Source organism: Pyxicephalus adspersus, chromosome 3 (genome assembly GCF_032062135.1).
Source record: "Pyxicephalus adspersus chromosome 3, UCB_Pads_2.0, whole genome shotgun sequence".
Taxonomy (NCBI): domain Eukaryota; kingdom Metazoa; phylum Chordata; class Amphibia; order Anura; family Pyxicephalidae; genus Pyxicephalus; species Pyxicephalus adspersus.
Window position 1 is genome coordinate 124,485,935 of NC_092860.1, and position 13,275 is coordinate 124,499,209.

The window sequence follows — 13,275 nt, forward strand, 5'->3', positions numbered from 1 at the left end:
TGATTAAACAAATATGATTTTCCTACCGGCCATTGCCCCTAAAGGAAATCCACTAGGTTTAGGATCAACAGTAATGTCAGCCAGTATGTGGAGATGTCTGCTCTATCTGTTATGTGATTTGAATTGAACAGTGTTAAAAAATAAGAAATAACAATCAGCAAGTCTTAAAAGTAAAATGTTTCTCTTATAACTCCAATTTCTTACATGTCAAATTAATTATACCCTAATTTATATTGATGGCATGAAAGGAAATCCACAGAATGGGAAGACAGCATCTTTTACAGGGTGCAGGCAGCCATGAAAATCTGTTCCTACCATCCCATGATATTTTAAGACATGATTAATTAAGACAAAATTAATATTTAGCTAGCATACATGGAATATTCATTATTTTCTGCAAAAACCTTTGAAAGCTTCAAACTTTAAAAAGTAATTGTGGTTGACAGTAGTGCATTGTAAGCTGGTTTAGTGGCTGGGGATAGGGACATCTGGAAAAAGTCAAAAAATATTTGCAAGAATATAATATTATTCTTAAAAAATACTTGTTAAATTGTATAATTAGTCTTTAATACTGAAAATAATTTGTTAAGTTTGGATTTTAAGTGTTGAAATTTATGTGGAAGGAAAGATCCACCCAGTTCTATCTAGTAACTACAGAAAAGGGTAAAATATAGACCACTCTTTGGCAAAAAATGCTTTTAACTTGACCAATGTCTCTGTGTAGATAAGAGGGCAGACATCCCATGTTTCCAATGGGGAACTAGAATTTGACAGGCTCAGGATAGGGCTGGCAAGGTTCATCCTCCTTCCCTGGGCTAGCTAAGTTTACATGTTGGTGGAAACCACTTGGCCAATGGAAATCTTAGTATGTGTAATGTTTGAGACATATGGCAATATAGATGATTTGAGTTAAGGTATGTATAAATATCAGATTTTTGGCTTCTAACATAAGGTGTGTAGATTGTATCATAGCAATACGACATGTATAAACATTTTAACATTTGTATATAATGTTACACTCATTGGGGGGTTACCAAAGGTGTCTTTCTTTGCAATCTCTGTGAATATCCAGTGGTAATATTTTTAAAGCCAAAAGTAGCTGGGAAGAAAACAAAGAGACTTTTAAATAATAAATAAAATGGACTTACAACACACCATACTAATCATAAATCTATCTGTAAGCAAGAGCCTCACTACTAGTATTATCAGGTAGCACATGAACTGCAGTATGATCCTCCTAAATTAGAGCAGAATGATGAAGCTAAGACAACCAGTCGCTACACCACCAGTTAAGAAATAATCCCATTCTGGCTGGGTGCCTAACAAACAAACAAATCAGATACCTGCACTGAGTGGATCCAGTCTGGATCCTGCCGCAGGTAATCAATATGTAGGGCCCTGGTCCAGCACCAATGCTTGGCAGACACAGGTGGCAGGACAGAATGGAGACAAATCTGCTCTTAATATCTCCTTCATATGTGCACCGCCTCAGAGTATGTGCTGGGGATGCCGAGAAGGTACGTCTTAGGCTGCACGGCTAAAGGGAAGCAGGAGATGCTACTTCCATGTTCCACAGGACAGACTAAACATGGGTGATACTGCAGTGGCGCACAGCACAGGAACGCCGGCCAGATACACATCTCCTAAAACAATATTTAAAAGGTTTTTACCTGTCCTTTCCATTGCGCTATATTTTGTCCTTGCTACTATGTTTAAGATTTCAAATATAGATATTTATTTTTATTGTATGTACAGACAATGCTGAAGACATCCAACAATAAACCATAAGTTGGGAAAATCTAAAGTTTAATATTGTTTTGTGTGCAGGTTGCCCTTATCTGAAAAACATATCTTTAAGTAGAGATATAAAGTCTCTAAATGGATGTTTCGTGTATTTATTACTTGGAAGATTAGATACATTTTGTCTGTATTAATCACTGATTAACAACTGTGTTTCTTGCTGCAGATGGCTCCAATAAGAATTTTGTTTTCTTCTCTTTCTCTCTAGTCAACCATTGCTACCATGCCGATCATTCTGTGAGGCGGCACAGGATGGCTGTGGGCCAGTGTTAGACATGGTGAATTCCTCCTGGCCAGAGTTCTTGAGATGCTCTCAGTTCCAGAACAAAACAGAAAATAGCAACTTAAGCCGCGTGTGCTTCTCCCCACAGCATGAGAAAGGACGACAATGTAAGTGTAGAGCTAGTTCCATGCATTCTTTTTCCGCTTACAGTGGCAAATTGTGATATTTGATATGAAGTGATATTAATCAAGTGCCAAATTTAATACATTGCTGCCAAATGCAAATTTTACATCATAAAATAATGACATTTTTGTAATATTAGGATAATTTAGTTTTTTTTCCTATTCTTTATTGAGGTTCATAAAGGTAGTAACAATAATTGTAACATTGCATCAACATTGATTAAACAAACAATGGTATACCTATTATACATATAAATATAAAAGTTATTTGAAATTCAATAAAGAAATATGACTGCTTTAAGAGTAACTTTAACAATAGGGTGTATCCTTAAACCTTTTCCAAATAATAGAAAAGCAAAGGTGGGTCTACGACTGATGGCAGCACAGAAGGTGATGGATTCATTAACATTGTTTTAACCATGTATTTTTATTCCTTGCAAAGACTCAGAGAGAGTCATGCAGACACCATTACATTGCCCAATACTGTCAATTTAGTAGACCAGAGTGAGCAGATTGATGATCTTTCTCGGGATCTTTATTTTGCTGTAATGTCAGACGATAAGAGTTGTCTCCTTTACATTGCTCAACTTGTCAAAACTACCTCTTCTATTGGTGCCCCAAGGTTAAATGTTTGTTTTTGTCTAGGGTACCACTTAAAACCTATAAATTAAATTAAAGTTAGGCTAGCTGTATTGCAATATATATATATATATATATATATATATATCCTGCATAACGTAATTAAATTATGGTTTATACATTACCTGGAGTATGTGTTGGCATAAATTGATTAGTTGTTTTTTTTTATTTTTTGCTGACCTTTTCAATTTGAAAGTGAATCCTCAATCTGTGTAGCCAAAAGTGGCTTTCCACAGCCCCGTGCAGTAATACTTCCTCCACCTGATTGGGGAGGTTGGAGCTGTGGTTGAGCCTTCGGGTAAGTCTGAATTTGCCATAAAAGTTTGGATTTCTTTTAACAATGTCAATATACACATTATCAGCATATAAAACTGATGTAGGTCCTTCATCCTCACTTTGGCCTTGATTTATTAAGGTTCTCCAAGGCTAGAGAGAATACACTTTCATCAGTGAAGCTGGGTGATCCAGCAAACCTGAAATGAATCTGGTCCAGGATTGAAAACATTTGCTAACAAATAGCTTATGACTTTTATGAAATCCATTCCAGGTTTTCTGGATCATCCAGCTTCACTGATGAAAGTGTATCCTCTCCAGCCTTGGAGAACTTTAGTAAATCAGGGCCATTATCCCAAACTACAAGAGGTTTTTGACAGAGTTTAGATTTAATGTATTAAGTGGTATTAGTGAATAAGCCTAAAACACAGGAATCAAAGGATTAAATTCTTCAACCTGCGTGTGCAAAAGTTCCATAAATATAAGAAAACAATAAATTATCTAAAGATCAGTTCAAATACAATCAGTTGTTTTGGTATGAGATAACCATAAAAAAGCAGAGGTAATTTCTCATTCAGTTGAACTGGAATTTTCTATGGCATTCTGCTTTACAAAAATGTATTTCCTGTAATAAACTCAGATTTTTTTTCTTTAACCTCCCTAGCGGTTCATTTCTTTCTGGTTTTAAAGGTCTAAAAGCGGTACATTGTTTTTCATAAATTTTTTTTTTACAGTATAATATAATAGTATGAGTATAATAAAGTTTGAAACACAAAATCATGTAAAAATAATAAATTGAATTAATTAAAAAATCTCCAACGTACACACGTAAAGATGTCACGTCGCGGGAAGCCGGCGGATCAGGTGGGCGCTCTATTTTCTAACCTTCCCATAGGTTTACATACACTGAGTGTGACTCAGGGTTACCGCTTTTAGCAACTTTTTTCTACCTCTAGGGAGGTTAATTGGTAAGTGTCAACATTACCTTGGAAAGTGAGTAAAATAAATCCAAGTTTTACTATCTCATTTTGTGCAAATTATTTTATATTATTTTTGCTTTTAAAGATAATTAATGGACTGCAATATTAAAAAAAAATAGAAAGATTGTTTTAGATAAACACTAATTTTTTTTCTATTGAACAAACTTAAGGTTACTTTACCCTAACATACCTACTAGGAAGCCCCATGACCCTAATTGGAATCCTTCTTGTAGGAATCCTGGTTTTGTCATCACTTGGGTGATCTTTCCTAGCCTGTGAGTGTTAGGGTAGTAATTTTAGCATCAGACAGTTGATTGGACCCTCCAGATTTTTGATAGATTTATTGTTACTGCATTAAAAGATGGCATTGAGGTTCATGCCACTCTTTCTAATGGATAAATAATTTTGGATAATTTTGCAATGCTGTTAGCCACTTGTTATTTTGTTTTTCTTTGTTTTTTATTCTTGTTTTGGTTGCTTTTGTTGTTGAGATTTATTACTACTTCATACCCTAGTGCCACTAATCTATTTTTAGAATATCAGGGGATTGAGTGTCCCAGACCTAGGTCTATTTAAATATCAAGCTAGATTATCCTCTCTTTCCTTGAGGATAATTAGACCTAATATTGGGTCTGGTAACTGATATCTTTTAAGTTGTATCATAAAAATGCAATTTAATGACAGCTAAACTGACAGTAGTGTTCTGGGTCCAGCTCATAGCAAGTCTCAGATCCTAAATAAACAATAACTGAACCTAAGCATTCTATGGGCTCTATAATTTTGCCCAGCCATTTTTTTCGTGTCCATTTTTGAGTGTTTATGTCCATTTCTCTACCATAAACTTATTAGTGCCATGCCTTGTAGACAATTAGTAAAACCAATGTGCATTTTGGCACCTAAGGCATTGAGTCATTCTAATGCACAATCTATGTGTTTCTATTGTACTGCTTTGGGTGGACTGCCCACTCAAGTAATCAAGAAATGGAGGACATTGTAACACCAAATGCCTTACTTCATATGAATAGTAAAACTAACCATCTGGCATTCATGCATACAATTTCAAAAATTACTCTTTTTAAATAAAAAAAGCATGAAAACTAGTCTGTGTTCTTTTCCTTTATAAGGAAAAACTGTATAAACTCGCTTTACTTGGTATAGATATGTAATCCCACTTTTGGCTGATCTTCAGGGACCTTTGGTCTTAAGAATGACAAATGTCAACTTTAATTCTGATCTATGACTTACAAAAATAAATGTAATGATAAGTTCTCACTGCAGAAAAAGGCTTAAAATGACATATCTAAATCTCAGCAGTGATGACTCTGATGTTTACAGGCAAAGATCTCCATTTCTTGGACTGCTGGGTGTTTTCTGAGATCCCACGTCTTACTTAACAAAGCTGGTCAAGTCATCCATGTTCCAAGAATTGCATTATGTACAGTTCAGTTTGGTTTATTACGTTTTATGTTTATGTAAAAGGTCAAGGGCTTCTTAAGATATATGGGGGTTATAAATGCTCTGAATGACATTACATAGAACTCAATTTTAAGGATAGAAACCAAGTGCACATATGTTGGACTGCAGAGAATGTATAGACTAAAGAAAACATTCTTTAAAAAATGTTATTTAATTGTCACAGATAAGTGTGCTATCATCAGACATGGCAATTCTAATCCACAATTAGATACCAAAGTATTCATATACAACAGTAAGGATCTGTTTTGATTTAGTTATGCTTTAACTGTATTCTTCAACTCCTTTCTGCATTGGTGACATGTGTATGTTTTGTATTGTTTTACTATTTCAAGCAGAACTATACACCTGACCTCCAATGATGCGATATCTGTGTATTCCCATGCCCATGTCAACATCTTCAACATAAAGTCTGTAACAGATTGATAAGCTTTCTTTATTGTTGAAGTGACATAGCATATCTCTTCTGCATTGAAAACCTGCCTGTTTACCAATGTTAAAAATGTATGTTAAAGTTCCACTTTAAAAAAAAGAAAAAGAAAATTTTATTGTAAATACCACATTAATTTAAACTATGAAAACAGATAAATCAATTAAACAATCCTATCAAATGTATGTCATGTGTAACCACAAAAACAGCATTTTATCCGACAAAAAATGACAAGATAAAGCCTTACCTATAGAAGATGCTGCTATCATACTGGGGGATTTTTGGTTCCCATTTTTTTTCTTTTACATATTCTGAGATTTTAGTTTTTGCATATAAATATCATTCTGCAAACGCTTCTAGAGATCATATAAACTGTATTATTTAAAACTGTAAACAATTGATGGCCTTAGGGAATAAATACTGCTCCAGAGTTATCTATTATTTGGTTATTATGCCTGTTTTTTTTCTTTTTTTTTCTTATTGTTAACTGATCCTACTGATAAGTTCACCATTATGCCCCTGTTTGGATTGTAGTGAAAATAGGTAGAGCCTATCTCTATTATTATTAATATATTAGTTCTATGATTATTACCGAAAAGTATGTGTCATAAAGAGAAGGAGGTGTTAAAAATGATCCTATTTTATCTGTTGAACACAAGTAGTCTCCAAGAGATATGCTGCATCCTTGTAGGTAGGTGGACCATTAAACTGTACAGAGGGAGTCACACACTGACTTTTACTTATCCATCACTGATTAACACTCCTATAGGGAGATCTCCTTGCTATATTTTTTGTTCTGTCTGCCTATATGTTGCATTTTTGGTATGCATTGCTACTTTGGGGTGTTCCTTTTATTTGCACTCTTTCTATTGTGTCATTGTATGAAAAATTCCAAGCATGCAACATAGAGTGAGGATGTCCATCACAATGACCACAGAGGTTATGCAGACCCAGGATCCAGGGATTTGGATTGGGAACACTTTATTAAAACAAAACTTTATTTATATAATAACTTGGAGCTAATTAAATCATTTTAAATATTATCATGTTTCAGCACTGTGTGGAGAACAAGAAAGCTTCCTGTGCAGCAATGGGGTTTGCATAGCTAAGAAACTGACATGCAATGGCTACAATGACTGCGATGACTGGAGCGACGAGGTACATTGCAGTAAGTCCTTCTAGTAAATCTCTGCAAAGGGTTTACTTTAACACTCATAAATGAAATGCATTATATTAAGCTAGTCAATTTACATGAATATAACTTATATGATTATGAATCCCTTATATTCTGACAATACTGTTACTACTGAACTGCTTAAAATAAAAGACACCAATTTACCTTTTCATATCCAAATAAAAATAAATGTCTCTTCTCAAAGGGCTAGCTAACTCAAGATTCACTTTGTAAATGTCAATTAGTGGCTACCAATGGGTATTAGGCCTCGTAGTAAAGGGACTGCATTTTTTAGTATACAACTGTGAGGATTTGGTACCATTGCTTGAGTTGGAGGATGTGTATTTAGAACAGTAACCTAATCCAGTGTTAGGGTTCAGTGTACAGGTTATGTTAGGCTAGTGTAAGAGTCAGGGATTGGGCGTTAATGTTATGATCTAGAGGGTTGGGTTACAGTTAACTACGGGAGTTAAATCAAATGTTTGGGTTTGGATTATGTGTTAGGATCAGGTAAATGTCATGGATAGTTAAGGTCAATGGCTAACATCTATGAGAGGATGTAAGTGTTAGTGTCAGGTTAATTTTAATGATAAATATTCTAGATCAAATCTTTTTTTAAGTTATTTTAGGATTTGCTTGTTTTACAGGGTTTAAACTGTTTTGATTTTTTTAGGTTTTTACATTTTTAAACTTATGTTTTATATCTTTTTTTGCTGCTTAATAATTATTAGTTCAATTGGTTCAATATTATTGGTTCAGGAAGAGCAAGAGTTATGTGTTAAGGAAACTGGAACACCTACGTAACCTACAAAATATATTGTACAATAGTTTTTAGTGCCAAGAGTTACATGCCAACAACTTCATAGCAAAAGGTCTTCTGTACTAACTGAGTTTATGTGTTTAAATATTTTTGTGTAATGCAAGCATTTACAGCATTTACAGAGCTTTTAGCAAGTTTGGAAAAGCTTTCCTTACATTATCCATTAGCAAACTGAAGCCTGGTCCAGGTAGAGTTTCACTCACTAATATATTTAAAACAACACTTCTGTTATGCACTAATACTTAGGAATTAAAATTCTAAATCCACATCCTGGCCTGCCTGCAATTTCAAACTGGATAAACTATAAAACCATCACTAAACTATTTAATTATAAATCTGTGAATATAGTCTCTATACAACTCATATATTTTAACTTATGGCCATTGAATTGACCTTAAGTTCATTAAATTAAAACACTTGTTAATCTCTAGACTACACTTTTTAAATTGTATGTCTTCATATGTTTCTTCCCAAATTCGAGAGGAGGCTGGAATTTAACTTAAAAATTTAACTGGATAAAAGAATACATAACTAGTGGCATGATTTTTGTTTAATGCTAAATAACCGTTAGGATCAAGGTAAATGAATGAGTGGACGAGTTACAAATATGTACTATGGGATCAATTACAATAATTTAAAGATGCTTTAAAAAGGAAAATGTAGGTCATGAAGAATGTAGCTCATATTATCTTACAATCCTACCACCCACTGACGCTCAGACACAGTGGTGTTTCTTAGGTTTTCATTAAAAGCATTTGAGTCTATGACAGATTCATTACCGTCATAATCACTCTGAATATGCCCCTTTATTTCTAGCAAACATTAGTTCTCTTTATGGCATAGGGGCTTTTTATTACAACCATAAGTCACATTATTTCACAGAACACATGCAGATTTCATGTGAATTCTAGCGTTGACCTCATTTTTAATTACAGATTGCAGTGAAGATCTATTCCGTTGCAACACCGGGAAGTGCCTTAATCATAGCTTTGTCTGCGATGGATATGATGACTGTGGAGATCTGAGCGATGAACAGAACTGCGGTATGCCACAAAACCCCTCTTGGACTACTTACCTGTGAATTATGGAGCATATATATATATATATATATACATACATATATATATAGTCATAGGGAAAAAAAATACACCTTAGTTCACTTCTAAAGTTTATGTATCAGAATAATACATAATTATTACATAAATACACAGAATAATAAGGGTGAAGGTGTACTTAATTTTGCCCAGTGTAATATGTCATGTGTTGTTGTTCATCTGAGGTTCTATTTACCTAAGTTTAGGACCTGCTAAGCACTAGATGAATTTTTAAATATGTCCTTTAGCATGCACATAGCATTTATTTGACTGTATAGAAAAACTGACCTTTGCAGCAAATAGTCAAAGATGTCCAGGATAACACTATCCAAGCTTCAGCAGATATATTCTCAATGAAAAATACGTGCAAGAACATATCTTCTTAGCAAACTTTATATTACCATGAAACTTAAAGTAAAACATTTGCTTTAGTTTTTAATAGGATGTAGAAGAATCAGAAAATGTTATTGCTTTCTGCACGCGTTTTGTGGAGATCTAACATTCTGTCACAATGATGTTGCAAAATTGATAAAGAAGTCAGGCTCTTGAGAAAGAAGTGTTTGTTTAACACAGCTGGAGGCACCTATAACAAAATTTAATGTAGACTGCCTGGCATAGAAGATCTAAAGTAGGGTGAATATATAATGAATATCAAACAAAACACCTTGCCTTCGTTGCCGTGATTGGGCACTGACATAAACTAATTTCCTGTTTGCATATTCGGTGAAAAGTCACTTAAATATAATATGTGAAAAAGTCATCATGCAAGCTTTTGGAAACAATTCTCTAAAGAGGTTCTTGAGAGACAAACAATTATTGTAATTCAAGGTCTACCATGGCATTAGGCAACAGCATCCTTATCAGCAGATGTTCGTCAGTTCCATCCTTGATCTTATGATGGCCTTCACACATAGCAACCTGCAATTAAACATTTTTTTTTATATAATGACGCATCTGTATAAAGAGGATTTGTACACATAGAGCCAAAAAAGAAGAAGTAATAAAATGATTTAATAACAGGTGGCAATATTGTTAATAAACCTCCTTTACTTTCCTGCAGGAACTGATAGTTATGGGAACAGTAAGTGATAGGAAATCTCTCCAATAGAAGACAGAAACAATAACCCATTTTTGTACTTTGGGGAAAGAGTAGAACTTAACCATTTTTTTTTGGGATTCCAAATCTCTATTTCATGCCATAGTTTCATTGAGATACATGGGGCTCCATTTATAAACAGGGAATCTAATATTCTCTCAATCATTTCCTTGCCGGAATCCATTACTGCCATTACTGAATCACCTGGACCTGGAATTTTTCCATAAGGGAATGTCTGATTCCCTATTTAATAAATACAGCTCATAGTGTCTCTCTTTGTGGAGTCACAGAGAGCATTACAAACCTGCGAAAGCTTCTAACTGAGGTAATGATCCCTGATCCATTGAAAACTAAAAAACAAAATTCTGGCTGGGTTTGGGACTTGGGTTTGGGTTTTTTCACTGAATGATCATATTTACCAGTGCTTTAAACGTTTGTTTCTTGGAGTGTTTAATACCAAGCTTAAGGTTGTCAGTCATTTAGACCAAAGAACTTTAAATTTAGATTCAGTCATTTAGACTATAGGATCTGGAGAGAAAGACAGTTAGTGTAATTGTGGATGGATTACTACCGTTGGTTAGGGTAGAAGATGATGGCAAGAACTCTTTCTTCAATTAGTAGGTTGTCTGCAAATGGAGCTTATAGCTGTCACTGGCTGGATGCTAATGTGTAACTTAAAAATAGTTGTAGGAAATAGCACTATTATAACACACAGACTATGCATTTACTTACTTGCGTACTTTTACGAACATTACGTACGAATATTTCTTATTATACTTTTGATGCATTGGACAAAATGTGGTTGGATTATTTATGAAGGTAAAATTCTGGGTTTGTTCCCTCAGACTGTAACCCTGCACATAGTTTTAGATGTGGAGACGGACGATGTATAACCTTACAATGGGTGTGTGATGGGGACCACGACTGTGCTGATAAGTCTGATGAAGTCAACTGCAGTAAGTTTTTTTTCCTTGAAATCAGGGAAAATGATTTTTCCTAAACAGGCTAATTCTATAGGTGACCTGATTTATAGGAACAAGAGTAAAGAAACATAAGTGTATTTCGCGTTGCATAAAAATATGCATAAAAATGGTAAAACTATATACACTGTAAAAGTAATATTAAGATGACAATTGGAAAAATCTGCAAATAGTATTCTTACTGTAAATTCATCCATTTTTAATTGAATGGATAATTTGAATTGTCCATTTTTAATAAAGCCCAGCTCTGGACTTTGACCCACTACCAGATTACCCCCTCTGTCTCAGGAGTCCCTTCCTATGATAGAGTATACTACTACATGCATTTCCCTGAAGTTTGCAGATGGGTCATGTGACATGTAGGGCCCTCTTCCTTTATAGTCATCTCTCATTTGGGGAAAGGTCTAAATGCCACAAGTATTGCTGTCAAGATTTCATTTTTAACTGACTGGGGGACCACAGGAAAATGAGTCACCAATTAGGCTTTTGAGATTTTTTTCCCATCCAAATTGGGTTTGAATTTGATGCAGTTAAGGGCACTGCCATCTTCTTCTTTCTTTTCTCTTTATTCATCATTCATTCATCATTCGTTTATTCCTGGCACACGCACAGGAAGCCAGGTGTACTAGGTAGCCTGGAATCCAAAGCTAAGGCTGCACATGTACAGCTCAGCTTTTTTGACAAATACCTGGAATGATCAGGCAGGCAGGAGGAATTATTGCTGAAAGAACATTGCCTGTCCCTTTCAATATTATTGCTTTTTTATTTGTAATTTTTTAGTAATTATTAATATTCATTATGTTTACAATTCCATACAATTGCATATTAACCTCCCTAAAGCTTAAATGCAGGCAAAAACTAAATATGCAGATGAGGGAGCTACATTTTTAGGGATTTGCATTTCTGCACATTCTGTCCTAAGATTCAAGAGACACTGGAACTTCATGTTTTCATTATTTCCAAAGATCAAGGAAATCTCAGAGCTTACTTGCTCTGGTATAGCCATTTTTTAACTGCAAGTCACTTCTTACTGGGGTTCTACAACAATTTAGACAAACAGTGATGGAAAATGAGTGCCAGACCAATCCTTTAAATAAGTCTAAAAACATTTTCTTTTGTCTAACTAGATACAGTCAAAGAGTTTTGGGTTCCAATCATCCCCCTTTATCATGGCGTAATTTCCCACTTATCTTTGATTTCTAGCACATGTGCCTTATTGATCTTTTCTTACATATGTTAAAGCTGAACTCCAGGTACAAAAATGTGCACTTTAATATAATCCTTAATTTATGATAATAAATATGATAACTATATAGCAACCAGTTTTAAATTTGATTGTGAAATGGATCAATTAGCTATATCTGATTAGATTTGTTCATAGCTTGTCACAGCCAGGGTCTCACAGAGTGCAAGAATGGACAGTGTATTCCTAGTGCCTTCCGCTGTGATGGTGATAACGACTGTAAAGATGGCAGTGATGAAGAGAACTGCACCGAGCACAAAGGTAAGGAAGATACAATATCAATTTGCACAATTCTCTGTTCTTCTCGATCTCTAGTCTCTTAAATGTGTTTCAGATTCATGTAATGCTTTTTCAACCTAACCCTAAAACTCGTCATGTTTCCGAAATGACAAGCTTTCAGATTGTAGGAGGGTCTTTAAATGAAAAATTCTTTTGTATTTCAAAGATTTTAATAAATTTTTCAAAAGAAGGTTACAATACGTTTTTCACAGGTAGTTTGCATGTATAAAAATATAACATAACATATAAGTGAGGAATTAAAAATTACAAAACATAGTTTCTTATGTACATTAGAAAAGATACAAACAAACTTCTCTATGTGTACAATCAAAGAAAACCAAAGTTGTTACATGTAAAACTATATGTAAAAAAAGACAGAACAATATTACAATATTTAGAGATGCAAAACATCACACACATAGAACGCTAGTGTAACAACGGTGTAAACAGATAGGAGATATTAGCTATATAACTATCTATTTGCACAGAGATTTTCCTCAAGGAATACATTTTAATATAACCTATCAAGGAACAGAACAAAACAGAAAAGACGAGAGTGAGTACCTCTTATGAGTACCACTCAAGGGTC

The 13,275-nt window shown here is 34.4% G+C and overlaps 1 protein-coding gene across 1 annotated transcript in view; it reads left to right on the forward strand.

Moving 5' to 3' along the window:
• CORIN (corin, serine peptidase) overlaps positions 1-13,275 on the forward strand; it is a 125,686-nt gene that overhangs the window by 76,830 nt on the left and 35,581 nt on the right. The window contains exons 5-9 of the mRNA XM_072406258.1: positions 2,009-2,190; positions 7,055-7,168; positions 8,930-9,037; positions 11,030-11,140; positions 12,546-12,668. Of these exons, the coding sequence (XP_072262359.1) occupies positions 2,009-2,190; positions 7,055-7,168; positions 8,930-9,037; positions 11,030-11,140; positions 12,546-12,668 (638 nt within the window). The remainder of the gene's footprint in view (positions 1-2,008; positions 2,191-7,054; positions 7,169-8,929; positions 9,038-11,029; positions 11,141-12,545; positions 12,669-13,275) is intronic.